Source organism: Dama dama, chromosome X (assembly GCF_033118175.1).
Source record: "Dama dama isolate Ldn47 chromosome X, ASM3311817v1, whole genome shotgun sequence".
NCBI lineage: Eukaryota > Metazoa > Chordata > Mammalia > Artiodactyla > Cervidae > Dama > Dama dama.
Genome location: NC_083714.1, coordinates 130,085,115 through 130,111,951, shown reverse-complemented (window position 1 = coordinate 130,111,951; position 26,837 = coordinate 130,085,115). Strand labels below are relative to the sequence as shown.

The following is a 26,837-nucleotide window of genomic DNA, read 5'->3' as shown; positions in this document are numbered from 1 at the left end:
AAAGATTTCTGGGTCACTTGGGGGATTATTCTAGAGACAAATATGCTTTGGCTCATTAATCCAGTAACAATGCTGGCACATTCCTGGCATCTTGGTTCTATCGATTGTATTTAATATTAACATGTGCATGTTCCATTCGTGTATTGCTATCTTACCAGCTGCTATCAGTTCTCGAAGATCAACAATTTAGGAATTAGATTGATGCTGCAAGAAAACAAAGGTGACTTGTAATTTTTAAGTCTGATTGAAATTTGGAAAGTCTCAATTCTCCTTCATATAGTTTCCCCCGCCATCCTTCCTGGCTGGCTGACAAGTCAAAAGAGACTCCTGCCATTCCCACCAGCACTGGGAAGATGGAGTTCAGTGAGCTGTGCATTAAGAGGTCACAAAGGCAAACACAAAGCCTACATACAGAGAACCAACACACACAATCACATACCATTCCTCCACTGGCAGAGGACAGAGATTACTGCATTACATGTCTCCCACTGGGAGTCAAGAACTGGAAGATCTATACAAGCTGGGAGGCAATGGCACAAAACAAGGGGTCATGGTCATTGTTTTCTTTTGTATGTCTTCTCATTAGTCAGGCAAACTATTACTTACAAGTTTTGTTCCTTGGGCTGGTGATAGAAGCATGATGTCTCAGCTTCAGAGCCACTCTTCTTTTTTTATTAAAAAAAAATGTTTGTTACCTATTTTTGATCGCATTGGATCTTAGCCGTGGCATGCAGGCTCTTCATGGTGCTCGGGCTTCTCGCTAGTTGTGTTGAACAGGCTCAGGCTCCAGAGCGCATGGGCTCTATGGTTGTGGCTAACAGGCTGAGTTGCTCCACAGCATGTGGGATCTTAGTTTCCTGAACAGGGATCGAACCTATGTCCCCGAGAGCCACTCTTCTTAATGCAATCTTTGGAGACTGCCAGCTGATGCTAAGAAGAGTGGGTGGTTTTCCTTAACACACACACACACACACACACACACACACACACACACACATAACATGCACACACATACATGTACACTCAGACACATACCATATATACACACAGGGAAGGGACATCAGGTACACTTAAACTGTCACTCAAATAATATCAGGAAAAAAAAAAGGACAATTTTTTTAACTTAGATCTTTAATTATGTACATAAATAGCAACATGAGAATGAGGAGTTCTAAGGCTTATACATTATCTCTAGGTGGAAGAATTTCAGATTAGTCCACTTGGAGTATGGCATCACCCAAGATAACAAAGATGCCTAGGAGAGTTTTTCCAGAAGAATGCCAATTTACTACATTCAATACTGACTTCTCTGCCATTTTTCTGTAGAAATACTGGTTTACCATATGGAGTTTCCAATGTTTACCTATAATTAAAAGAAAATAAAAACATAAATACAGTGTCCTCCCAGATAAAAACAGCTCTAAGAGTTTGCATTTTTAAAACTTCTTAGGTTTAAATAGAGAAAGTCACATCAAATACATATATTACCATTACATGACATCACAATGAGCTGGTGAAAACTGTAATTATTCCCATTTTATAAATGAGTACACTAAAAACCAGAAAGGATTTTGGTTTACCTTTTATTTCCAATACTATATGCAGATTCTCGACTGGCTGTGTATCTGAGATAAATTAACCAGATGGATATGTGAATAAACCAAAAATAAATACTTAAATGGTACAGCACACACTACATTCCTCCCCTTCTGAAAATCAAACAACTATATTTCCATCCATCTGCTGGGGGAAAGCACGATGATATCACAGCTAGTACTACACATACCTTTCCTCACATGACCCCATCATTTTCTCGAATGAAACACACATCAAATCCAAAGATACAGCAAAGACAAGCCAACTCTTCTTCAGATTGCCTTTCTCCTAATATGTAATGAATCTACTCAGCAATTAGAGATTTATAAAAATTTTAGAGGCCAGTGACTACTTCCTTGATCTTTTAAAATAAAACTAAACATTTTTAAACATGTAAACTACTAGTTTACCTTTTCTATCTTAGTTTATTAATATGTTTTGAACTCCTCTAAAAATTCAATAGATTTACTGCATTGTTAAAAAAAAAAACTTCAAACTTCAAAAAAAAACTTCAAACCAACAATCTATATCAATAACATTTTAATAGATCATGGCAGTCCATACTAGGAAATTATTAAGCAGCTAAAGGAGGAATAAGTACCAACAGGGAAAAATGTACACAATATATTCAGACCAAAAAAAAGCAAGTTATTGTCTAAAATAGATAACTAATGAGAACCTACTGCATAGCACAGAGAACTCTACTCAATGCTCTGTGGTGACCTCCAGGCAAGAATACTGGAGTGGGTTGCCATTCCCTTCTCCAGGAGATCTTCCTGACCCAGGGATTGAACCTGGATCTCCTGCACTGCAGGCAGATTCTTTACCATCTGGGCTACCAGGGAAGCCCTGTCATTGATAGCTGATTCACTATGCTGTACAGCAGAAACTAAGGCAACACTGGAGAGCAACTCTACTTCAATAACAATTCATTTCAAAAAAACAAGTTAATTCATTCAGCATAACTAAACACAGCAGTGTCTACAAAGTATTCTTACCAAAAAAACTGAACCTAAATCTGATTAAGCCTTCAAATCCAACAGTCAGTTTATGGGAAATGCAGAGAGGAGAGGAACCAAGAGATAAAACAGAATGACACTAAATGGATACACTCAGCCACTGCCAGAACATGGGAAATTTCTGAAAGACAAATAAGCCTGGTTTTTCAACAAATAAATGATAAGAGAAAAATGAGGGAGAAGGAACTATTACAGCTTAAGAGGGACTTAAAATATCTGAAAACATAGTTTATATCTTTGTAAAAAAAAAATGAAAGAGACTTAAGAGACTCATCAGTCAAATGCAATGGGCAGATCTTGTTATGATCTTGACTCAAAAAACCAAAACAACTGTAAAAAGTTATTAATGAGACGATCAGGGGAATCTGCATACTCAATATGAAATGGTATTAAAGAATTAGTGTTAATTTCTCTAGGTGTGATAATAAAATTGCAATATGTGCCTGCATGGAGCTTTCGGTGTACTTGCAAAACAGTACAAGGAATATGATCTCATTCTATCAAAAACCCAAAAGTATATTTGGATGTGTGTGTGTGTGTGTGTGTGTGTGTGTTACACATAGAGAAAAAAGTTTGGAATAATATACCAAACTATTAACAGAAATTACCTCTGGGAAAGGAATGGAAGACAAAACAAGCTTTCAAAACATTTCTCTAAAAACAATTCTTTACAGCAAATATGCATCATTTTTATAATTAAAAACTACATTTCCAAGAAACAACTTAAAAAAATGAAATCAAGGTTGTATATACAATAAGCTGAACTCTGGCATGGAACATTTTTGAAATGAAAGGAATATGTACACAGTTTCCCTATATTCTGTGACTCATTGTCCCTAGAGAGAAACATAATCATATCCAGTGTCAAATCTCTGATAAACATGTGTGACTTCTTGGCTGCTTACCCACTAGTCACCCAGATACACATCTGGCCCTACTCTCCAAAGATGCCAATTCTGGGGTGGGGCTTAAGCCTCTGCTTTTCAACAATCTCCCAGGTAATCTGTATCACAAAATGTGAGAAATGCTGACTTAGGGTTTCTATGTGAAGGGCTAGGATGTGAAAGAGGATCTGAATTTATTTTCTGTGACCGCTAAAGCAAGATCAGATCACTGTGTAGGAGTTATAAGGAGACATATTTTTGCTTAGTAAAAGAAACAGCTTCCTAAAAATTAGAACTGCCCAAAGATGGCTGCCCCATGGGGTGCTTTTCCTATCAGTGGAGGTAAAAAATGGGAACACACAGAGCCACAGAGAATTTTGCTTGAGGCTGGGGGTTATACCAAATACTTCTTTTCAAATTCTAAGATTATATGACTCTCTGGGTCTCCAAAAATATGGGGACAACGTGAGAAAGAAAAACCTCAAACCCAGAGCTTTCATGAGTTTTAAATAGTAGCCATGACTTACAATAAATGTAACACTGATTTTTTTAAAACAAATTTCTATTATAAAAGAAAATTCATATTCATTGCAAAAATTTAAAAATACATAAAGTTATATAGAAGAAAAAGTATAAAAATCATCTATAATCCTACTATCTGAAGATACATACTTAAATTTTTTTTTTGTATTTTCTGGTAATTATCCTCTCTAAAAATGTATTATACTAGCTTCTTTTTTCATTTGATAATTGTGCATGTGTGTGTGTGCTAAGTTGATTCAGTCATGTCCAACTCTTTGCAACCCTATGGACTGTAGCCCCACAGGCTCCTCTGTCCATGGGATTTCCAGGGAAGAATATTGGAGTGGGTTGCAATTTCCTCCTCCAGGGGATCTTCCCAACCCAGGGTCTGAACCCATGTCTCCTGCATCTTCTGCATTGGCAGGTGTATTCTTTACCACTGAGCCACCTGGGAAGCCCAGTCTCAAGTTACTCAATCTTTAAAGAAAGAAAATTACACCTGTGAATTCCCTATGTCACTTATTCTATATAATCTTGAGCGTCTCTACCAAAGTCATGCATTCAGCAAATGTTTATTGAATGATTATTAGGTGAATACAAGTGTGCTGACTATAGTGAAATGCTGTCTGAAAAAAGTAAGCTTAAGAAATGATTGTCTGAAATAGGTTTGTAGACAAATCGCAACTGTCGAGTTCTAGCTTGTCTAAAAAACCCAGGTACTTCTCAGGAACAAACACAATTAAAGAAGTCATAGCACTTAAGCCTAGAAATTAAAGATGAAATGAAATATCATCCTGGCCCTTATGTTTCCACCACACAAAGTTTAAACAGCTATAATTAATTTAATTAATTAAAGACAAGTCATTTCAATTAGTGCTAATAATGCTAAAAATAACCACAAAGTTTTTTTGTTCTTTACCTGATTAAAATGGGCAGAGCATGGAGTATTCTACTTATTTCCAGGTGAGTTCTTCACATTTCCTGACTTGTAAAACAGAAAGTAAGAATATTAATGCAGTTTGAAAAGAAATAGTAAAACTTCTAAAGAAATAGTGCACTGTTTCAAAGTGCACATCTTCACTATTTGAATATTATCTGATGCAAAGTGACCCATGTCTCCAGAAACTAAAGGAATTACTAGGGCTCCCTGAGGGCCCTGTTGTAGAAACTGACTCAGGCCCAGAGGAGAGGAGGAAATAAAACTCCATTAATCCTCACTACACAGATTTGGCCAACAGCTGATTCGATAAAATATCCAATCAACAGTGAAAAGATTTCTTCACTACTTTATGTCATTGTCCTTGTTAAAGAAGGTTACTGAATCACTTTGCTGTATACCTGAAACTAACACAATATTGCAAATCAACTAAATTGCAATAAAATTTAGAGGAAAAAAAAGAACAGTCATTATGATTGGAACATCAAAAAAAAAAAGGGTTTACACATATGGTAATACTTCCTGTAGGTACTCTACTCTGTATATCATTCACTGTAGGGGTCAAATCACAAAACATGTTTATTCTGAAAGAGGTTATAATCAGACCACACCCATCCCGCCTGGCTGTCATCTGAGAACATATAATTAGGTCATGTCATCCATGAGAAGTGATGAAGGAAAGGTTCTAGAGGGAAAAATTCATGGGCTACATGTTTAAGACCTTACTTTCTTTCCCATATGTTCTTAAAACTGTAGTTCTGAAAACACATTAATAAGACCTGATGTACATCAAGGAACTGAGCTCCCATGAGTGGCAATCTGAAAAACACTAGGCTGCATTTGGGTGAAAATGGGGCTGTGATTCTGTGGGCGACTTGGTGCAGGTTCTCCTAGTGGCCTTCTCTCAGAGTTACCCATGAGTGAAGGAGGGGGAAAGTGAAAAAGCTGGAACAAATGCCTAACCCTATAATTTCAGAGCATGGTTTCTAGCATTGCTTCTATTTCTAAGCAATGTCAGGCTTACTGTATGGGCTAAGAACCTGTCTCTAAGCACAGTGATCATACATTCTGCTTTGCTCAAGTTATCCATACTGGCTTATACCTGCTGTTTCAGTATAATTAATAAGTGTCCCCTTTCACTCTCAAGGGTATCCTGTTTTGGATGACAAATTATATGACCGCTGTATCTACAGATGACAACCACTTGATGCTGGAGTTCTAGGGAATAAAGCAAGATGTACTGCTTGGTGGATCATCATACAATATCCAGGTCCACTTGCTGCTCTGAATCTACAGGACTCAGTGCCTATGTGCCTTGCTCTATTCCTCCAGAGCCTCTTTCTCACACTGTCACGCACACACCAGAGGCCTTCTTGCTTTGCTCTTCCAACTTGCCAAGCTCCTTCCTGGGATAAGACCTTTGCTACACAAATCCCTTGACCTAGACTGGTCACTCCCAATTTCTGCCTGGCTAATGCTACTGATCCTTTAGATCAAGGCTTTCCTCTGTCCTCTGCCCTTCTATTCAGATGAGAATCTTTATTCACATTCATAGCACCCATGCACTTCCTGATTTGTGGAATTCTTTCATTCATGTTTGAATCCTTCACTAATATATGTTTCACAAGGGCACAACATCCCTAGGACCTCTTAGCACAGAGCATTCAAACATTTGTTGAATAAACAAATGGAATGAGGCAGAACCTAGAAATCTGATGAGTGTTTAAAAAAAGTTTGGGCATGTAATTAATGAAGAGATAAAAACAAGCTTATGAAGATAAGTGAGATAACCATGTCCAAGAACTGGGTGTGCCATAAAAATCATGTGGTTCTCTACCTAGTTAAATGTATTTCAGGTCTGAATTACCTTAACATAATGCTTGCCAAGTACTTTTAGTGATATCTTATATATTCTACTATGGGTATTTGCCAGCAACTCGATCTCAAAAAAATAAACTGCTAAGTTCATAAGCTTTTTAATCTTTTGGACATTAAAAAACTGAGCACACAGAAACATTCTTCTGGTTGAAGAAAACAACTCTGTTTCTAGGAAATTTTTCTTGTTTGATTACGTATTACTTATAGTATAATAAAACATGACAGTCAAATATCTCACTAATGAAATAGTGAGCCCATCCACGCTATTACAAATCAGATCTCTCTTGGCAGAAATCATCATGATTTCAGCAAAAACAATATTCTGACTTCAAAAGACAGTTTGTGACTTAGCACAAGCCAGAAATCAATCTTTTTTTGCATCTCCAGACAGTTTTATTTAAAATATTTTACAATGCAACCATTCTCCTTATAATCTACTTTTAATACATATTGGGTTTCACGGTTCTTTTTAAGTGAGTAGTGCATTTTAACCCAACACATCAAAAAATATTATACTATTATTGCAACATGTAATCAATATAACATCAATCAATATTAAAATCCCGAGATAGTTTACAATCTTTTTAATTTAGACCATGTCTTCTAAATTTGGTGTGAATGTGCCCTTATAGCACACTTCAGTGCAGATCAGCTACACTTCATGTAGTCCATAGCTGGTGTCTGCAATATTAGACTGCAAAGGGCTACAGGAATTAATCAAAATATTTATTTCTAATTAATATGAATTGCCATATGAAGGGGCATTTGTAGCTAAACCTTTAAGGTATATTAACCCACTGAAATGTCTGAGCCCTTCACTAGCTGAATCATTTTGATCAATTACTTAACTTCTCCAAAATGCAGTTTCCTCAGTTATAATATGGGGATAATAATAGCTGGCTTAAAACTCAGTGTTCAGAAAACTAAGATCATGGCAACTGGCCACATCACTTCATGGCAAATAGATGGGGAAACAGTGGAAACAGTGGCAGACTTTGTTTTCTTGGGCTCCAAAATCACTGCAGAGAGTGACTGCAGCCATGAAATTGAAAGATGCTTGCTTCTTGGAAGAAAAGCTATAACAAACCTAGAGAGCATATTAAAAGCAGAGACATGACTTTGCTAACAAAGGTCCATATAATCAAAGTTATGGTTCTTCCAGAAATCATGTATGGATATGAGAGTTGGACCATCAAGAACGCTGAGTGCCAAAGAATTGATGCTTTTGAACTGTGGTGCTGGAGAAGACTTTTGAGAGTCCCTTGGCCAGCAAGGTGATCAAACCAGTCAATCTTAAAGGAAATCAATCCTCAATACTCATTGCAAGGATGGATGCTGAAGCCGAAGCTCCAATATGTTGGCCACCTGATGCAGAGCTGACTCAATGGAAAAGACCCCGATGCTGGGAAAGGTTGAAGGCTAAAGGAGAAGGAGACGACAAAGGATAAGAAGGTTAGATGGCATCACTAATTCAATGGACATGAGTTTGAGCAACCTCTGGAAGATGGTGAAGGACAGGGAAGCCTGGCATGCTGCAGTCCATTGGGTCGCAAAGAGTCAGACATGACTGAGTGACTGAACAACAAATAATAGAACCTGCTTCACAGACTCTTCCTGAGCAAAGAGTTTAGCACCCAGGACCAAGCTCCCAGCAAGTACTCCATAAATGTCACATATCCTATGTGGTAGGTCACTTAACTTTTTTAATGAGGAAATAGAAGGTAAGGAAAAATGACCTGTCAAAACCCCAATGAAGTTCCAGTTCACTGGATGTGGTAGGCAGAATAATGGCCCCCCAGAGGTGTTTGCATCCTAATCCTGGAAACTGTGACTGTGCTACTGTACGTGGCAAAGGAGAATTACAGTGGCACCGGAGTTAAGGTTGCAAACCAGCTGACCTTACGATAGGGAGATTATCTTGGATTATCTGGGTTGGCCCAATTGAATCACGTGGGTTCCTATAGCGTAAGAGAACAGAAGACAGGGTCAAAGAAATAGGACGTGAACAGGGCTCATCTACAGAAGCTGGCTTTGAAGACGGAGGAAGAGAGCTGGGAGACAAGGAATGCTGCAGCCTCTAGAGGCTGGGAACTGCCCTCAGCTGACAGCCAGCAAAGCAGACCTTGGTCCTATAACCGCCAAGGAACTGAATTCTGTCAACAACCTGAATGAGCAGGAAGCAGATTCTCCCCTGGAACCTCCAGAAAGGAATGCAATCCTGCTGACAACTTGATTTAGCACTGGACGTCCAACCTAGAGTCTAAGAAAATAGATTTACATTCCTCTCAGTCAGTAAAGTTGTGGTCATTTGTTACAGCAGCAAAAAGCAAACTAAAACAGATACAGGGACTTTTGACTAATGAGTATAACAAGCTCTATGGCTCCATTTTCCATCAGGAGATGTTACCTTCTCCCGTGCAGATGTCACATGACATCCATCATGGCTACCATGTCTAAAGTTGGTCCATTTTCTCTGCTTCTGACATGGATAAACCCACTGAATCCTCGAAACAACCCCCATTTACCAGAGCACCAGAGCAATTTCCCAAGGTTCCCTGGTGGCTCAGCTGGTAAAGAATCCGCCTGCAATGCAGGAGACCTGGGTTCAATCCCTCAGTTGGGATGATCCCCTAGAAATGGGAAAGGCTACCCACTCTGGTCTTCTGGCCTGGAGAATTCCATGGACTGTATAGTCAGTCCATGGGGTCACAAAGAGTCGGACTCAACTGAGCCACTTTCACTCACTCAAGGATTGTAAGAGGTGGGGGTGGGGTGGGAGTTGGAGAAGGGTGTCCACTATGGAGTCTACTCTCTTGGCTACCAGGTCACGCTGAATCCTGCCTCGTCTACATTTTCTGATACCAAAAGTGTATGTCTTTCAAAAAAAGGAGAAACTTTTTCTTTCAGGATTTCTTACTTTTTTAATGCTAAGTAATATTGTTTTTAAAGGACAAAAGAAAAATCATTGCCTGGTACCTTTATTTCTTAGCATTTTAATAACAAAAACTAGAATGGGCAGAAATTCTGAACAAATTTAGCTTTACAGAAAACCCACTATATTGTCCTTATTTTTATTTTATTGTGGTAAGAACACTTAATAAGAGATCTGCTCTCCTGACAAATTTTCAAGTGTACAATATTGTAATGCTAACTACAGGCACTATGCTGTACAGCAGATCTCTAGAATTATCCATCTTGTATAACTGAAATTTTATACCCATTAAACAGCAACTCCCCATCTTCCCCTCACCCCCAGGCCCTGATAACCACCATTCTACTCTGCTTCTATAAATCTGACTGTTTCAGATACTTCATGTCAGTGGACTCAAACAGTATTTCCCCTGTGACTGCCTTATTTCAGAGATGGTCATTTTAAAATCATATCACTTACAGCTAAACTTGAGTGTGTTTAGAAAGCTGAGGAATTTTGAATGGAGGAAGAGAAAACAGGATTTACTCAGGATGGTGGCCACTGTTTCCCTTTTATTTTCCTGCTGAGCTAGCAAAGGCTTGAATACAACTATTAAAAGCTCAGCATTAGAAATTCTGCTCAGTTTTCACATTAGTAACAGGTTTATATTTCTTTATATTTTCCTGCCCTTCAAAGAAGTATTAAGTTCTTTGCTTTTAGTTATTGTTGGTCTTTAACAGTCATTCTATAATTTTTTGATAGTAAATTGTCACAAGTTTTTAAAACCTAGTGAAAATTAAACATGACTTTTACTGAAACACATTGCTGTGTTTGGTTAATTTAGAAGACAATTCCAAAAGGGCCATCTGTGACCCTGGGGCCTGACACCCACCACTGGCCTCCATCTCTGAAACTCAGACTTTGGGCTGGGACTATTCTGAAGGGATTTCAGATTAGCAATGAACAACCAATGAATAGTTTCCTGCTTTTATTAAGTGCCTAGAGTCAAAGAGTGAAAACTGTAATGGAAGCATTCTATGAATCAACTATATTAAGAACTCCTGATCATCATCAAAGAACACCAAAACTGAAAAGACTAGCCTCAAGCCGGGAGAAGACATCTGCAAACAAGTGACTACAAATATTAGTACCTAGGAAAAAATGAAGGCTTTTACATCAATCATTAAGAAAGGAACTAATGACCCACATAAAAAATGTCAAAAGATATGAGCAGGCATTTCAAGAAGAAACCAATAAACATGTGAAAATATGTTCAACCTCGTTAGTAATCAAAGGAATGTACACTAAAACAACAAAGAGAAATTCTGAGACCAATGTGACATGCCAGACAGCCAGGAAACTATTGCAGAGTTCTTGCATCACATCAGAAGGACACAAAGCCAGCTTATACCAGCCAAAATGAGCAACCTGAACTCCAACAAGGACAGGAATTACAAAGCATTCAAACCCAAATATGTTTAAATCAACAAATGCAAAATGATTGTTAAAAAAAAAAACCAACTAGTTGGAGACATTCTGAGGATGTGAGGGAACAAATTTATTATTCTGAAAGCCAGAAAAATCCAAGAGAAAAAGCTGAGCATTTATCTTGTCTTTCCTATAACTAACTAGTTTATGAGGGGAAGGAGTTCTTTATTCAAGTGCTCTAGCTATCATGTGAAAATGAAATGACAGAAATAGAATATCACCATTTTCCAACTCCCAGTGAATCAGTGAGTCTAGGCATTGATCCTCAACAGCCACTAACACCAAACTGGTAAAGTGAAACAAAAGCTTAGGTGCCTGCATAGACCTACGATAACACAAACTTGATTAGGCAGCTCATGGACCCAGCAGCCAATCTTCAGGAAATCTTGAGAGGAGAGAGGAACACTTTCAACTGCACCCAAGTGTGTAATCAGTAAAACCCAAACTGTTGGAAACTCTACAGGTCCAACATGCCAGGTTCTTTTAACAGATACAGAGTAAGGAAAAGAAGAGGATGGAAGGAGAAACTGTAGATTAAAAGTGACTTAGAAGGGGGAAAAAAGCCTTAAAAGAAATAACAAGTCAGAAATAATAGTGGGCAAGACTAAAGAGACAGGGATAGATACTTAGGTGATAAAGCTATTAATAGTTGAAGGGAAGTACATTATTGAGGCAACTAAGGAAATCTGACTATGGACTGCATATTAGATAAAGTCTATGCAAACAATGAAATGTCAACTTTCCTGAGCATGATAATGGTATTGTGATTCTATCAGTAAATGACCATATTCTTTGTAAATACATGCTGAATTAGATATGGGTAGAAAGCGCCATATCTATAAGTCTCAAATGGTTCAGAAAAATAAAATACACATGGGTGAGTGCCCAAGCATGTGTAAAAAGACAGACAAAGCAAATGTAGCAAAATGGTAACTGGCGAATCTAAGTGAAGGGTATATTCATTACACTATTCCTGCAACTGTTCTGCAGTTCTGAATTTTTTTTTTCAAAACAAAAATTGAGGAACAAAACAAAGCCACACATACACACACTCCACAGTGAAAAACTACTTCAAAGGCACCAGACTGGCAAAAATAGAAAACTTGTCATCTAGTAAAATTGATGTGCAGACCCTATGAACTAGGAATCTCAGCCTAGAAAGACTTTTAATAAACCATGACACATGTACAAAAATATGCTCACAGCTGTGTGTGCAACAACAATATACTGAAAACCACCCAACTAGCCATCAACATGGGATTTTCCCACAAAGAAATATTCTATAGCAGTATAAATAAACTACGGCCATACACAGCCCATGAACATAATGCTTAGGGAACAAAACAACTTGCAAAATAATACATAGAGTAAGACTCCCTCTAGACAAACTATATATTTATTTATATGTGTATTTGATATAGTTACTTACATTAAAAGGCAAACAACAGGCAAGCTCAACTACAGTGTTTTAGAATAAATATGTATGTGGTTAAACTACAAGAAAAGTTTGAAGAAGAAGGGAATAAAAACTTCAAAATTCTGGACAGTGGTTCTCTCTGTGTAGACAGAGGGGCACAGGAAGAAGTTGAAAGACACTGGTAATTTCCTATTTTTAAAGATGGATGGTTCGTTGGCATATGAAAGGCCATTATATTGTTGGATTTTAAACTGCAAATATACATATACACACAGTTATTGTACATATATTTTATATATTATATCTCAAAAAAAAAGAAAAAACCCCGACCCACTATGATGACAATATTTCTGGACACACCCATCTTTGCTTCACAGTTCTGCCAAAGCAAAGAATTCATTTTAGCTGAAGCAGATTAATTCCTCTTCACCAACCAATCACAGAACTGAAAGATCACCTCATTCAAATTTCATTGGTAGAAGACTCACTGCAAACATTTAGAATTAATTTCTAAAAGGGAAAAGAGATGTGGCGGACCAAAAAATGCCACAGACTTCCTTAGGGTTTTGAGAGCAATACAGCTTCATGGGAAATAATAAAGAACTGAACCATCATTCATACCACTTAAACTTTCAGGGCCCCATTTTTTTTCCATTTATTTTTATTAGTTGGAAGCTAAAAATATGGAACGCTTCACGAATTTGCGTGTCATCCTTGCGCAGGGGCCATGCTAATCTTCTCTGTATCGTTCCAATTTTAATATATGTGCTGCCGAAGTGAGCACTCTGGGCCCCATTTTAAACACAATGGCCACAAATTTCTTTTGACTATTTGCAACCAAAAGTATGTATATCTGTTACATGATGGTAGTACAATTATGAATCAGACTGCACTGAATTTGAGACTGGTAATTAAAGCCTGACTTGAAAACCAATTTCTAAACATGCTAAGAAACAAACAAAAATCCATGAAGTGTTCCCCAATTCCCTTCAGAGTTCCTGAGCTCCAAAAGATTCCTGTTCCAGGGTAGCTTAAATCTTTACTCTCATTAGTAAAGAAAAAATGAACAAAAAATACTGAAACCCACAAAGTCCAACAAGGGGGGGGGGCAGGGAAATCAATAAAAAACAAAAGCATTTCATTGTCAAATAATTCCCCAAATCTAAGTACATCAAATCTTGAATTAAAAGGGCCTTCTGATATTTTTCACTTAGAACTTGTGCTAAATGTTTAAGTTGTCAATATCCATTTTATTACCTTCTAGTCACAACAGATAGCTGGCAGGAGAATTGTGCTTTGAGAGTGAATGAGTAGAACTCCCAGTGATGCTCGAGAGGGCAAGGGCACAGACAGGAGACCAGAGAAGATATATAGATCAACCTGTGGCTAACTAGGCATCGTTACTACCTCACTCCCCATATCCAACGTTTTCAAACAGCCATAGAATGCTGGCCTGTTCAGCTTGCATTCCAACCACAGCCCAGTTGGTGGGCACGCGTCTGCCTGACACCACAGTGACCGCTCAGACTCCCAGGGGAGCCCCCCACCGTGGCTTTTGTGTGCATCAGCTCTGTACTGACACCACAGAGAGCATGCAGAACTGAGGAGGAGTTTCATTTGCTACGTTTCTACTTCCTTTCTCATATTCAACTCAGCCTGGACTTAAGGAATTTTTTAAACAGGAAAGAGAGCTTCCAAAGAAAATGTCAGAGAAATGAAAATAAAACTACGAGTGTTTCTTCTTTAAAATGGATTGCCAGAGGGCACTTGATATTAATATACAACTTCCTACTCAAGAGCTAGCTGGTTTTAAACAGGCTCAATAGAGGTTAATTCCTTTAGAAATCACCAGTACAAAACCTAGTCTTAAGATTTCACTGGCAACATCACTCATTATCAGAGAAATGCAAATCAAAACCACAATGAGGTACCATTACACGCCAGTCAGGATGGCTGCTATCCAAAGGTCTACAAGCAATAAATGCTGGAGAGGGTGTGGAGAAAAGGGAACCCTCTTACACTGTTGGTGGGAATGCAAACTAGTACAGCCGCTATGGAGAACAGTGTGGAGATTCCTTAAAAAACTGGAAATAGAACTGCCATATCACCCAGCAATCCCACTTCTGGGCATACACACTGAGGAAACCAGATCTGAAAGAGACACGTGCACCCCAATGTTCATCGCAGCACTGTTTATAATAGCCAGGACATGGAAGCAACCTAGATGCCCATCAGCAGATGAATGGATAAGGAAGCTGTGGTACATTTACACCCTGGAATATTACTCAGTCATTAAAAAGAATTCATTTGAATCAGTTCTAATGAGATGGATGAAACTGGAGCCCATTATACAGAGTGAAGTAAGCCAGAAAGATAAGGACCATTACAGTATACTAACACATATATATGGAATTTAGAAAGATGGTAATGATAACCCTATATGCAAAACAGAAAAAGAGACACAGATGTACAGAACAGACTTTTGAACTCTGTGGGAGAAGGCGAGGGTGGGATGTTTCAAGAGAACAGCATTGAAACATGTATATTATCTAAGGTGAAACAGATCACCAGCCCAGGTTGGATGCATGAGACAAGTGCTCGGGCCTGGTGCACTGGGAAGACCCAGAGGGAGCGGGTAGAGAGGGAGGTGGGAGGGGGGATCAGGATGGGGAACACATGTAAATCCATGGCTAATTCAAGTCAATGTATGACAAAAACCACTACAATATTGTAAAGTAATTAGCCTCCAACTAATAAAAATAAATGAAAAAAAAGGAAAAAAAAAAAGATTTCACTGGAAGGAAAAAAAAAAGATTTCACTGGAAGACTATTTATGTAACTAATGAGAAGGGCTTATAATTTATTCTACAATGTTACTTTCAAGTTCCAGTTCGAAATCCTGGACTTTAATTTTGAGACAGGTATTTATATTTTTTTAAAAGAGTACTTTGATTTGAGATGACCAGAATCAAGTGTTCTAAGATAAGGTATGTTAATAATAAGAACCCTAATTCTTCCTCATTGAGCTGTGCCTCTGAGTGCTCAGAGAAGACATGATGCCTTGTTCTACACTTACTCTTCCTTATCAGAGAAGAATGTTCCAGCAAACATGGGCAACATTTAATCAGCTAAGCGGCTGTGAGAAGAGACAAAAAATGGCATATCCTTTAATTCCACAACCTCTTCCCCTCTGATGCTCGCCCACGAGTCAGTAAAGTGGCCTGTAACTGGTGGCTGGGCCCCTATATGCCCTTAACTTGGCCCAGAGGCTAGGGGATTAACAGATACAGTACTGATAAAGCAAAGAATGGGGCCTATGATGAGCAAAACAGCAAGAGGAGGAGTCTCAGCTACTCCTCTTCTGCTGGGAACATACCCTGCTTCCATCTATTCTAGTTTTGATAAAACTTTCAGATAATACGCAACACTCTGAACAGATTGTAAATACAATAGAGCGGAAATTATGGTCTAAGACTGAAGTGGAATGCATTCTATGATCCCCACTTATATTCAGCCCTGCTAAAAACAATCAAATGTATAGAAGTTCTATTGCTCCTCTAATAAAGGCCACCCGAGAATCTGAGCTACAAGCATAAGAAAATACAAACACGAAAAGCAGGAGCAAGCAACAGGGTTATCAATAATTTTATAAAACCTGAGAGAAACCACACATTTAAACTGAAAGGAAGATAATTAAAAAGATCTTTCTCACCTTTTGAAAGTTCTCCTTCCACAAATCTTCTACGACAATGTAGCCTCGTAAACCCCAGTCATACAATTTCTCTCCACTGACCTTGAAATAAAATATAAATGATCCATTGCTATTCCATATATGAAGTGGTAAGGAAGAGAATTTATGCTTTCTTTTGTCCCGTTTCCAAAAGAACTGTATTTAAGCATACAACTACCACAGGAATCTTGGTTGAACATACACATTAAAACTATACAATGAAAAAAAAAGCTATGCAATGTAACCAAATAAAAGCAAGAATGATAGGGTAAGAAGAAAAAATAGTTTGCCCAGGTATAGCTACTATTTAAAATAATGTGCCATAAATTATAGGTGTATATTTCAACCTTTCACAATTTCAAGGGAAAAATGTGGGAAAAAATGCTGATATGAGAAATTCCTGAAAAATCAGATAAGAAAGAAGGCTTATACCTATCACATCTAGCACATAACAGCCAACCAAGTCTGAAACTCAAGATGAAAATCATTCATTCATTTTAGGGGCTAGGTAAAAAAACAAGTGAGCCCAGTAAAGGTGGTCAGTCTCCCCAGATCCCTCAAAACATAAGTCTTTGAGTTTCTATAGGGCTTTTGCTTTCTGCTCCAAAATCCTTTCTACAACATGCAGAAAGGTAGGCTCAACGGTCAGAGAATATTTTGGAGTAAGTAAGTTCCCTACCTTAAAAGGTGCTGATCCACCTTTGGCCTGCTGACTTCAATTACTGGAAACTTTTATAAAAAATATTGAGCTTTCTTAAAAAGAAACTTCCAATAATTTGCATTCATTGGTCCTACTTAGGACAATATTGATTTGTCTTCTACATGAAACTACTTTGATTTTATGAAAGCAGTTATTATTCTCTTCTGAATTTTTATTATCATTTGTCTCTATATAGCATTTTACTTTACCAAGCACATTCACATGATTTACCTCTATTCTATATAACAATGCTATATGGTAAGTAGGCAGAGATTATTAGGAAATATTCAGAGGCCAAATGACTCGTCCAAGGTCACAATGCTAGTAAATCCAGCATTTGGCTGCAACATACTGGTTTCTTACAAGTTATATTCTTCCAGTTGTGCCAACTGTTCTTAAAATATGATATGATATGATTCTCAGACTCACTGGTAGATGTAACAAGCATTTACTATCAGTATGGCACTGTTCTCAGCGTTTTAAATTTCTGAGAGAAAAATAATATTCGCCCATCACTTTCAGAGTTTTCTGACAATACTATTCTCCAGACACTACTGAACAGAAAACAAAACATAAGTGATTAAGTGGTTTGTCCAAGGTCATGGCATTCATTAGGAGGAAAAAAAAAGAGGAAGTAGAAAAGAAACTGTGAAATAGGAACTAATTCTCTTTCGATCACTGATGTTTGTTTTGTTTTATTGTGCAAAATACACATAATATAAAATTAACCATTTTAACCACTTCTAGGTGTACAATTAAGTGGTAATTACATTCACAATGTTGTGTGACCATCACCACCACTATTTTCAGAACTTTTTCATCATCCCAAACAGATCACTAATGTTTTATATCTAGTGAAAATAGTTAATTGCTTTGTTCTGGCTCACTCTAGGTACAAAAAAAAAAGACAAAACTCCTTCCCACTGACTTTAAAAATAAATTAGAATACAACTCAGATTTATATGCTACTATCTTGGTTGTGAATACAAAAAATTCTTTTGCAATGCATGCTGTGGCATGGAAGATAAAAAAAAAAAAGACCTCTACTCAGAGGGTTACTACATATGCTTCTCAACCACCAGCCAATTTACTATTTAAACCATAACAGACTAAGATGATGTTTGATTATTTTTGTGATCTAGAGCAGGCAGACATGATTCACTGTTTCAGAGTTAGGACTGAAGCAGGCAGAGGATCAGTAACTGCCTCCAGGACTGCTATAAACAACGCCAAACCCATGTTATAAAGATCGTATTTGCCACCAAAGCCAACAATTTCCCACAGCTGGATCCACTGGGCTCCCACCTACAACTGGAGCACCATCCAGGAATCTAGACTTAATGATATTGCAAGGACTCCAGGGGGCACAGTGTCTGGTCGGATTGGCTCAGCGCTTCAAGGACTAATTCTGGTGATGGCACTGCTCTTCTTCCTAGAAACCAGTTTCAGTGTGATATGGCAGTTCTAGCAAATGAATCCCCATCTCTAGAAGCTACCTAGGATCTCAAAACTTTAAGTCGGCCTCGTTCTTGCCAGTTTTCCAAGGGATTCTATGTGTACAGTCCCTCCAAGTCCAGACACCACTGCCCTGAGGGAGTCTAACGTCTTTATCAGTGGTTCTCAAATATTATAGGCTTGCAAAAATCCCAGAGGGCCTGCTAAAACACAGACTGCTGGCCCTAACTCTCAGGGTCTGAGTCAATAGGTCTGGGTTGGGGCCTGAAAACTTGCATTTCTAATAAGTTCCCAGGTGATCCTGATCCCACTGATCCAGGGACTACAGTCTGAGAACTGCTGGTCCAGCTGTTATGGACTGAACTGTGTCCCCCAAAACTCATGTGTTGAAGCCCTAACCCACAATGTGACTGTTTGGCGAAAGGGCCTTTAAAGAGGTAATTAAGGTCAAGTGAAGTCATAAGGGTGGAGCTCTAATCCACTGGTGTCATTATAAGACAAGGATGACACATCAGGGAAGTGTGCATACAGTGACAAGCCTACGCGAGGACATGGAGAAGGTGGCCACCTGCAAGTCAAGGAGAGAGGCCTCAGGAGAAACCAACCCTGCTGACACCTTGCTCTTGGGCTTCCAGCCTTCAGAACTGTGAGAAAATAAATTTCTATTATTTAAGCCTCACAGGCTGTGGTATTTTGTCATGGCAGCTTGACTGACGAAGGCATCAGCTGTACTCATGTCTCGGCCACTGTGTTCTACCCGCCAGGATGCCATCAAGCTGAGGCCTCAAGGGTAAGAAAGGAGCAGCCAACTGACAGCCCTAAAAAGGGCATTCCCGACGGAGTGAACTGCACTCCCTGAAGTCCCCAGCAAGGAAAGTGAGGCCAGCACCAGATAAGGGGGAAGGCGGAGGGCCAGAGCACAAGGCCCATGCCTACAACACCAAGGAGGGCAGGCTATGACCAGGTACACCCAAACTGATCTGTAAACACCAACTCTGGAATTTGAGTCTCTGGGCTTCCATGTAATTATGCAAAAAAGTATATTAAATTTTCTTTTATTAATATTCAAATTAGCTTGCCTTCTCTGAATACTGACATTGAAAGGAGGGCCAGAACTGAGGTATACAGTGGAGAAAACCATTTAAATTTGCTGCAAAACCATTTAAATCTATATGTGCAAAGAAATTTTACTCTGGTATTAAAGTCTGCAAAATAAAATTAAATGAAGCAGTAAACACATACATACATGAGCATGAAAGCTTACTGATATAACTTACCTGGACAAATACAATGGCTTGCTGTGGATAATAAAGAGAGGCAGCAAATCCCATGAAACCAGGTGGATACACAAGCTTCTTTATCTTTGAACCTATTAAATAAAAGGTTGTGGACACCATCAGAGTATTTATTATCTCTATCATCACAGTTTGCCTTGTACATCTAACACTGTGTAAGACTCCTCCACACCATGCCAGTGCCAAAATGCTGTGGTGAGGGCATCTCTCCAGACAAAATCTTAAAAGGGGCACAAGGTACCTCTAAAGAAATGCCACGGATTTGCTGCTGAAAGCCAAGACAGCTGGTGTAACAGCATGTGCATGTTAGTGGAGAAAGTCCAGCCTCGCTCAGGTGGGCATTGTCACCACTCTCCTTTAAGGTCAGTTCCCTCTCAGCTCACCCAGAGAGAGAACCTGCTTCCCAGCAAGTCCCATTTATGTGTAAAAAGTTCTTATTAGAGTCTCAATCGCCTTGCTCTTAAATACGACTGTACAATCGAGGAAAGGTAAAGAAAGCTCACAACATAAGAGAACATCAAGACAAGAAAGACAGAAAAATGACCCCAAAGGAAAGAGAAGAACTTAAACTTGTTCTTAGGTATCATCAATAAATTTAAGAAGCTACTGCATTAAAAGAAAAATGAGCTCTGTGAAACAGAGCAGAAAAGAGCTCTTAGAAATGATCAAAGTAAAATAATTCAAAAGAAGAAAATAATCAAGAATATATAAGAGGAATCTGATAGAGGCTCCCCAGAGGGCTCAGTGGTACAGAATCTGCCTGCCAGTGCAGGAGACGCAGGTTCGATCCCTGGGTTGGGAAGATCCCCTGGAGAAGGAAATGGCAATCCACTCCAATATTCTTTCCTGGGAAATCCCATGGACAGAGGAGCCTGGAGGGCTATAGTCCATGGGATTGCGAAGAGTTGGACACAACTGAGCGACTGAGCACTGTGCACAGAGAAAGCTGATAGGCAGCTGCTCTTGGGTTTCTAGCTCCAACTGGTGCACACAATGAGCTGGGGGTCCTAGAAGTTCTGGAAGGAAGTACAATCCCCTGCTTCCCTTCCTGTTTCCACCCCCAAACTTCCCAAGAAGCCAGTGATGTAGACTGTAACTGTCAGCATGGCCAGAGGGAGCCTCCAGAAGGCAACAACAAAGGGCAACAAACACCTGCCCTCCTTGAGTGGCCTGGCTGGGCCTACTTCCTCTGAATAATCATCCATTCATTTCTCTTCCAGAGAGATACCTCTTGTCATCACCACAGTCCTGGCCACCCTCATCACTGTTATCTGCTAGATGCCCAAGAAACCTATCTGTATGATTCAGCAATCCCTCTTCCAGGTGTATATCCAAAGGAAATGAAATCAGTAACCTGAAATACTTATGTTCAATGCAGCATTATTCACAATAGTCAACACATGAAAACAAACTAAATGTCTGGAGTGGAGGAATGGATAAAGAAACTGTGGTATACATTTGCAATGGAATATTATTAAGCCTTTAAAAATAAGGACATTCTACCATGTGCAAAAATATGGATGAACCTAGAGGACATTATGCTAAGTGAAATAATCCAGACAGAGAAAGAAAAAACAGCACATGATCTCACTGATATGTAGAAGCTAAAAAAGTCAAATATACAGAAGCAAAGACTAGAAGGGTGGCTATCAAGAGTAGGGAGGTGGGAGAAATGTGGAGATATTGGTCAAAGGATACAAAGGTGCAGTTATGTAGGATGAGTAAGTCTAGAGATCTAATGTGCAGTATGATAACTAGTTAATAATACTGAACCCTGGACATTACTAAGAGAGGAGATTTCAGATGCTCTCATCACAAAAAAGGTAACTATATGAAAAGATATATTAATTAGCTCCACTCCAGTAATCATTTCACTATTTATACACATATGTTGTTGCTGCTGTTGTTCAGTCACCCAGCCATGTCTGACTCTTTGCTACCCCATGGACTGCAACACACCAGGCCACTCTGTCCCTCACCATCTCCTGAAATTTGCCCAAGTTCATGTCCAGTGCATTACTGATGCCATCCAGCCATCGCATCCTCTGACACCCTCTTCTCCTTCTGCCCTCAATCTTTTCCAGCATCAGGGACTTTTCCAATGAGTCAGCTGTTCTCATCAGATGACCAAAATACTGGGGTCAACTTCAGCATCAGTCCTTCCAACAAGTATTCAGGGCTGATTTCCCTTAAGATTGACTGGTTTTATCTCCTTGCTGTCCAAGGGACTCTCAGGAATCTTCTCCAGCATCACAGTTCGAAGGTGTCAATTCTTCAATGCTCTGTCTTCTTGACAGTCCAGCTCTCACAACCGTACATGACCATTGGGAAGACCACAGCCTTGACTATACCGACTTTTGCCAGTAGAGTAATGTCTCTGCTTTTCAGCACACTGTCTAGGTATGTCATAGCTTTCTTGCCAAGAAGCAACCGTCTTCCGATTTCATGGCTGCAGTCACCATCCATAGTGATTTTGGAGCTCAAGAGGAAATCTGTCACTACTTCCACCTTTCTCCACCTCTATCTGCCATGAAGTAATGGGGCCAGATGCCAAGATCTTATTTTTGTTAAATATTTAGTTTTAAGCTGGCTCTTTCACTCTCCTCCTTCACCCTTATCAAGAGGTTCTTTAGTTCCTCTTTGCTTTCTGCCATTAGAGTGGGATTATCCACATATCTGAGGCTGTTGATGTTTTCCCCACCTATCTTGATTCCAGGTTGTAACTCATCCAGACCGGCATTTCTTATAATGTGCTCAGTGTATAGATTAAACAAATAGGCTGACAGCAGACAACCCTGTCATATACATATATGCGTATCAAAACATCACTTTGTATACCTTAAATGCATATATATTTTTATTATAGATTATTTTCTTACTTTAAGTACAACATACTCCATAATAATTAATATTACTTTACAAAATGGGGAGGGGAAAATTATGCTTGAAAGGGTAAACAATTACCTAGCATTTTAGAGATATTTACTATCAAAAAAAAAAGTCCTAATTATAAATGAAACCATGATGCCATCCAGCCAAGTTGTCAAGCCCTGGTTAATTTGTATACAGGCAATTCATACAACTGTGTGTACTTAAGGAAAAAAATCTGAATTTCTTTATTAAAAAAATAAAATTATATTAAAATAAATAAAATGTTTGAAAAAAGAAAGAAAAGAAATGCTACCAGGAAAGACTTAGCCCATCATACTGCTGCCAGCATCTACCTAAAGGGCCTGCAAATCACTCTGACCACCCATAAACATACTTACCCTCCCACTCATTTTGCTTAGGAACCCCCACCCAATGGTGTTTACCTCAGGCTCCTATATCCCAGCACCCATGGGAAAAGATCTATTGTATCGTATGTGTGCCTGTGTACTTTTCTGGAAAAGAATTAAGGTTTTAAAGTATTTTAATACAACTAGAGTCCTCTCAGGAAAAAGAAAGGGGAACATCTAAACAAACAAGCAAATAAAGACAAAGGCAAAGGCCCCACAGCAGCAGATGTCCTTCTGTTGCTGATCTGCTCAGGAGAGCAGAGCTCCCAGTCGTCCTCAGGACGGTCAGCCCAGTGGATGTGCGGAGGATGAACACAGTGCAGAGCGCATGCGTGGCACAGGGAGCTGTAAAACTGTTCCATGTGCTCTCCCCACGGGGAGGGAAGGAGGAAGCTAATCTCACTTGATTCCACATTCCTAGCTCCCTAACAGCCAGTCAACATTCCAACACCCTGGCCTTGGGATCTCCATAAATTCTAAACACTATCTAAATAAGATAGGAATGCTTTTTTGGACAGCTTTACAGAAGGAGAGGAAAGAAGTTTGGGACAAAAAGCTGATTCAACTATTGCCCAAGTCGATTAGCAAAAATAAACTCTGCTTTTAATTCTTATATATTCTGCGCCAAATGGGAGGAGGACACAGAAACTACAACAGGAGTTTATTCCACATGCTCGGGGAGTGGCACCAGGACAGCATTCTTCCATATTGTAAAAGAATGGTTAAGCCATGTATAGAAAGGTTCTTAATATTGAGAAATGGTTATCAAACTAGTCTCTATAGTCATCTCTTATGGGAACCTGATTACAGGGTTCATAATCTTTCTAATTTAGAAAATTTTGTAATTGAATTTTACAACCAGTGAAACTTCCAAGTGGTTCATAACAAATTCATCTCATTACAGTATTTTATCATCCTGAATTTCCTATAAATTCTTTGTAATCCAGTAGTAAGGTGTAGTAATATCTCTAAGTCGATATTTGTTAGCTCTTAACTTTAAGTATTTTAAAAGATTTTTTTATCATCACTGACTGAAGCTATAAGACATCAAGAAATTATAAACTCTCTATGAAATCACTGTACTGTGATTAATAGCCTGATTTTTTTTTTACTTTCTAATCTTTTATATTTAAAAAAAATACTACAGTGCACAACCTTGAACATATGCCATTCTACATGTGTACAAAAACATCTAAGAGGTAAACTGCCAGAATTCAAAGCAATTAGCCTGATCTTAATAGTGAAATATTTAGAAACAGTTTCTCAGGTGTGACAGGTCTTGGTTAACAAAAGTTCACTTTCTGTACTGAAGAGCAACAGGAATTTGACCAAGTAAATGAAGTAAATGTACCTATGAAGGATAACTAACTTCTTCTTTAAATCAAAAGTACACATTTTTTTTCATTTTATTTTTTTACAATTTCTATATATGTTTAAAATCAAATATACTGGAGAAAATAATCATATCAATTATACACCAAGAAGGCCATATACAGAAGCCAACTCATTATTCCAAAAACTGATAAATGAAAACAAAGAACCAAACATATATCTTATCTCTGATTTATGAATTTTTTTCTTAAAAAAACTATAAAATTGTACCTACCTCTAGCCAAAACAAGTCCAACAACTCCAGCAAAACCAATAACACCAAGTCTTGGAAAAAATCCAGGAGGTGCATTTTGGAGATATTCATAGCTGTCTACAATAGAATCAGACCGGAAAACAGTACCATAAATTGCTCATTAATAAATAAAACACACATACCAAGTATATTTCAATTAAAAATAAATAAAAAGAAACAAAAAGAACAAAACAAGAAGTCATATATAAAAGTATATGTAGTATCAAATGCTTTTCAAATAATGTAGTCTGCTGTTAATATGCTTCAACAAGTTCTTTTTATATGAGAGATAAACATGATTTACTAGTCACATAGTAAGTATCCAATTCTCAAACACCTTTTAGTCTGATGACAATCTGGCAGTAACATTAGATTATCTTCATAATTCTTGAAGGCAACAGATCCGAATCAATTATTTATAAGGGGAGAAATACAAATACAGGAATCTCTCGCTATTCAAACACAGGATCAGAATAAACTTGGATAAATCTTTGGACAGATGTGTCACTGTCTGAAGCTTTGCTGATTGCTCTCTAAAACTCAGGAACAAAATATATCAGACTCAGGGGGAAAAAACTTATCTTTTGCCATCTGAATTCATTATTCAGACTCAAGAAATGAAAAATCTGAACAATGAGGGAAACTTGTTGTGCAAGTACATGCGGGAAATAGTCACTGTTCATAGATAAATACAAACAAATCCAACACGTGAGCCTATTTGCCACGCCTGAATATGCCTGATGACCTCATTTGCACGATGCCTCCTCAGAACTCCTTCCCTGACTGCTTCCGTCTCCCCAATCTCTGTTAAACTAGCCTCCTTCCTCTGTACCTTCAATGGTAGTCTATGACTGCCTCTGTATTTGAGACAGTGTTGAACACTATTTATATGCACCTCAATGGTTGTGACCACTGTCTTCCTCAGCCTCTCTCTTCAATGCCTGCCATGGTGGTGACTTAAATGAAAGTGGAACTGAACTAACTGGAATACTATGTAATTCTCTCCTCCAGATAAGACTAGACACATGCCAGTTTTCCTTTTCTTGGGTTCTTTGGGAACTGTGGTGATCATTTTAAATACTGCTATAGGGTTTGTGCTGCTGCTGCTGCTAAGTCACTTCAGTTGTGTCCGACTCTGTGCAACCCCATAGACGGCAGCCCACCAGGCTCCTCCGATCCTGGGATACTCCAGGCAAGAACACTGGAGTAGGTGCCATTTCCTTCTCCAATGCATGAAAGTGAAAAGTGAAAGTGAAGTCGCTCAGCCGTGCCTGACTCTTCGTGACCCCATGGACTGTGGCCCTCCAGGCTTCTCCTTCCATGGGATTTTCCAGACAAGAGTACTAGAGTGGGTTGCCATTGCCTTCTCCAATAGGGTTTGTGCTGTTTGTACCAATTCCCGTCTGACCTTTTACTTACTTTGCCTTTAACCTGATTTTAACTTGCCTGGGTCATTTGAGGCAGTTTTCTACTTCTCTTTATTTCTGCCTACCAGCATGTTATTTTCAACTGTAGCCATGAACACAGAGCAGGTGACAGGACACCCAGATGCCTCGGTGAGGGGAACCAAAGCGGGAAGATCACAAAGAAATGGGACTCTAAGACTGCACTGAAGCTGAAAGCCAGCTTCTAGTTAACACATCTTGGCTGTGACTGCTGGGAAATGGACGGGTTGTCTTGGCAGACAACAACGCAACTCATAATGGAATGTTTCTTCTTAAGAGCCTTTGCAGTAACTGAGTCCAAGAGAAGAAAAAAAAAAGACTCATATTGCAAATACTGCTTACTTCTATGGGAAATGACAGGTGACAACAAAGAGATCACCTCAGTCACACAGAGATAAAAGATCAGGAAATCTTTAGCTTCCTGAGGGGAAAAAAAGACAGTAAAAAAGTACCTAATTGCCTGGGTTGTTATAAGGATTCTACAGCAATTAATACTTTCAAGTCACATAGATTAGCTCCTGATACTTAAAAAGCACTGAATAACTGTTTTTAAAATTAAGATATTAATCCACATGGATAATTTAGAGAACTGGTAAGCCACTAATATGTCTATCTTCAAAGGAAGACTGTATTTATATGGTAGGTAGTCTCGGGGGAA

General features: G+C 38.7%; 1 protein-coding gene and 1 non-coding gene across 3 annotated transcripts in view; both read right to left on the bottom strand.

Moving 5' to 3' along the window:
* Positions 1 to 1,119: 1,119 nt before the first annotated feature.
* Positions 1,120 to 26,837, bottom strand: part of APOO (apolipoprotein O) — a 55,604-nt gene continuing 29,886 nt past the window's right edge. For both annotated transcript variants that reach the window (XM_061137887.1, XM_061137888.1), the window contains 5 exons: positions 24,717 to 24,812; positions 19,815 to 19,906; positions 16,365 to 16,445; positions 4,941 to 5,006; positions 1,120 to 1,363 (listed from right to left, as the gene is read on the bottom strand). In XM_061137887.1, the coding sequence (XP_060993870.1) occupies positions 4,971 to 5,006; positions 16,365 to 16,445; positions 19,815 to 19,906; positions 24,717 to 24,812 (305 nt within the window). In that variant the 3' untranslated portion in view covers positions 1,120 to 1,363; positions 4,941 to 4,970. The remainder of the gene's footprint in view (positions 1,364 to 4,940; positions 5,007 to 16,364; positions 16,446 to 19,814; positions 19,907 to 24,716; positions 24,813 to 26,837) is intronic.
* On the bottom strand, positions 13,330 to 13,436 carry LOC133053383 (U6 spliceosomal RNA). Its single transcript, XR_009692276.1, has one exon. It is a non-coding gene; the product is annotated as a U6 spliceosomal RNA (small nuclear RNA).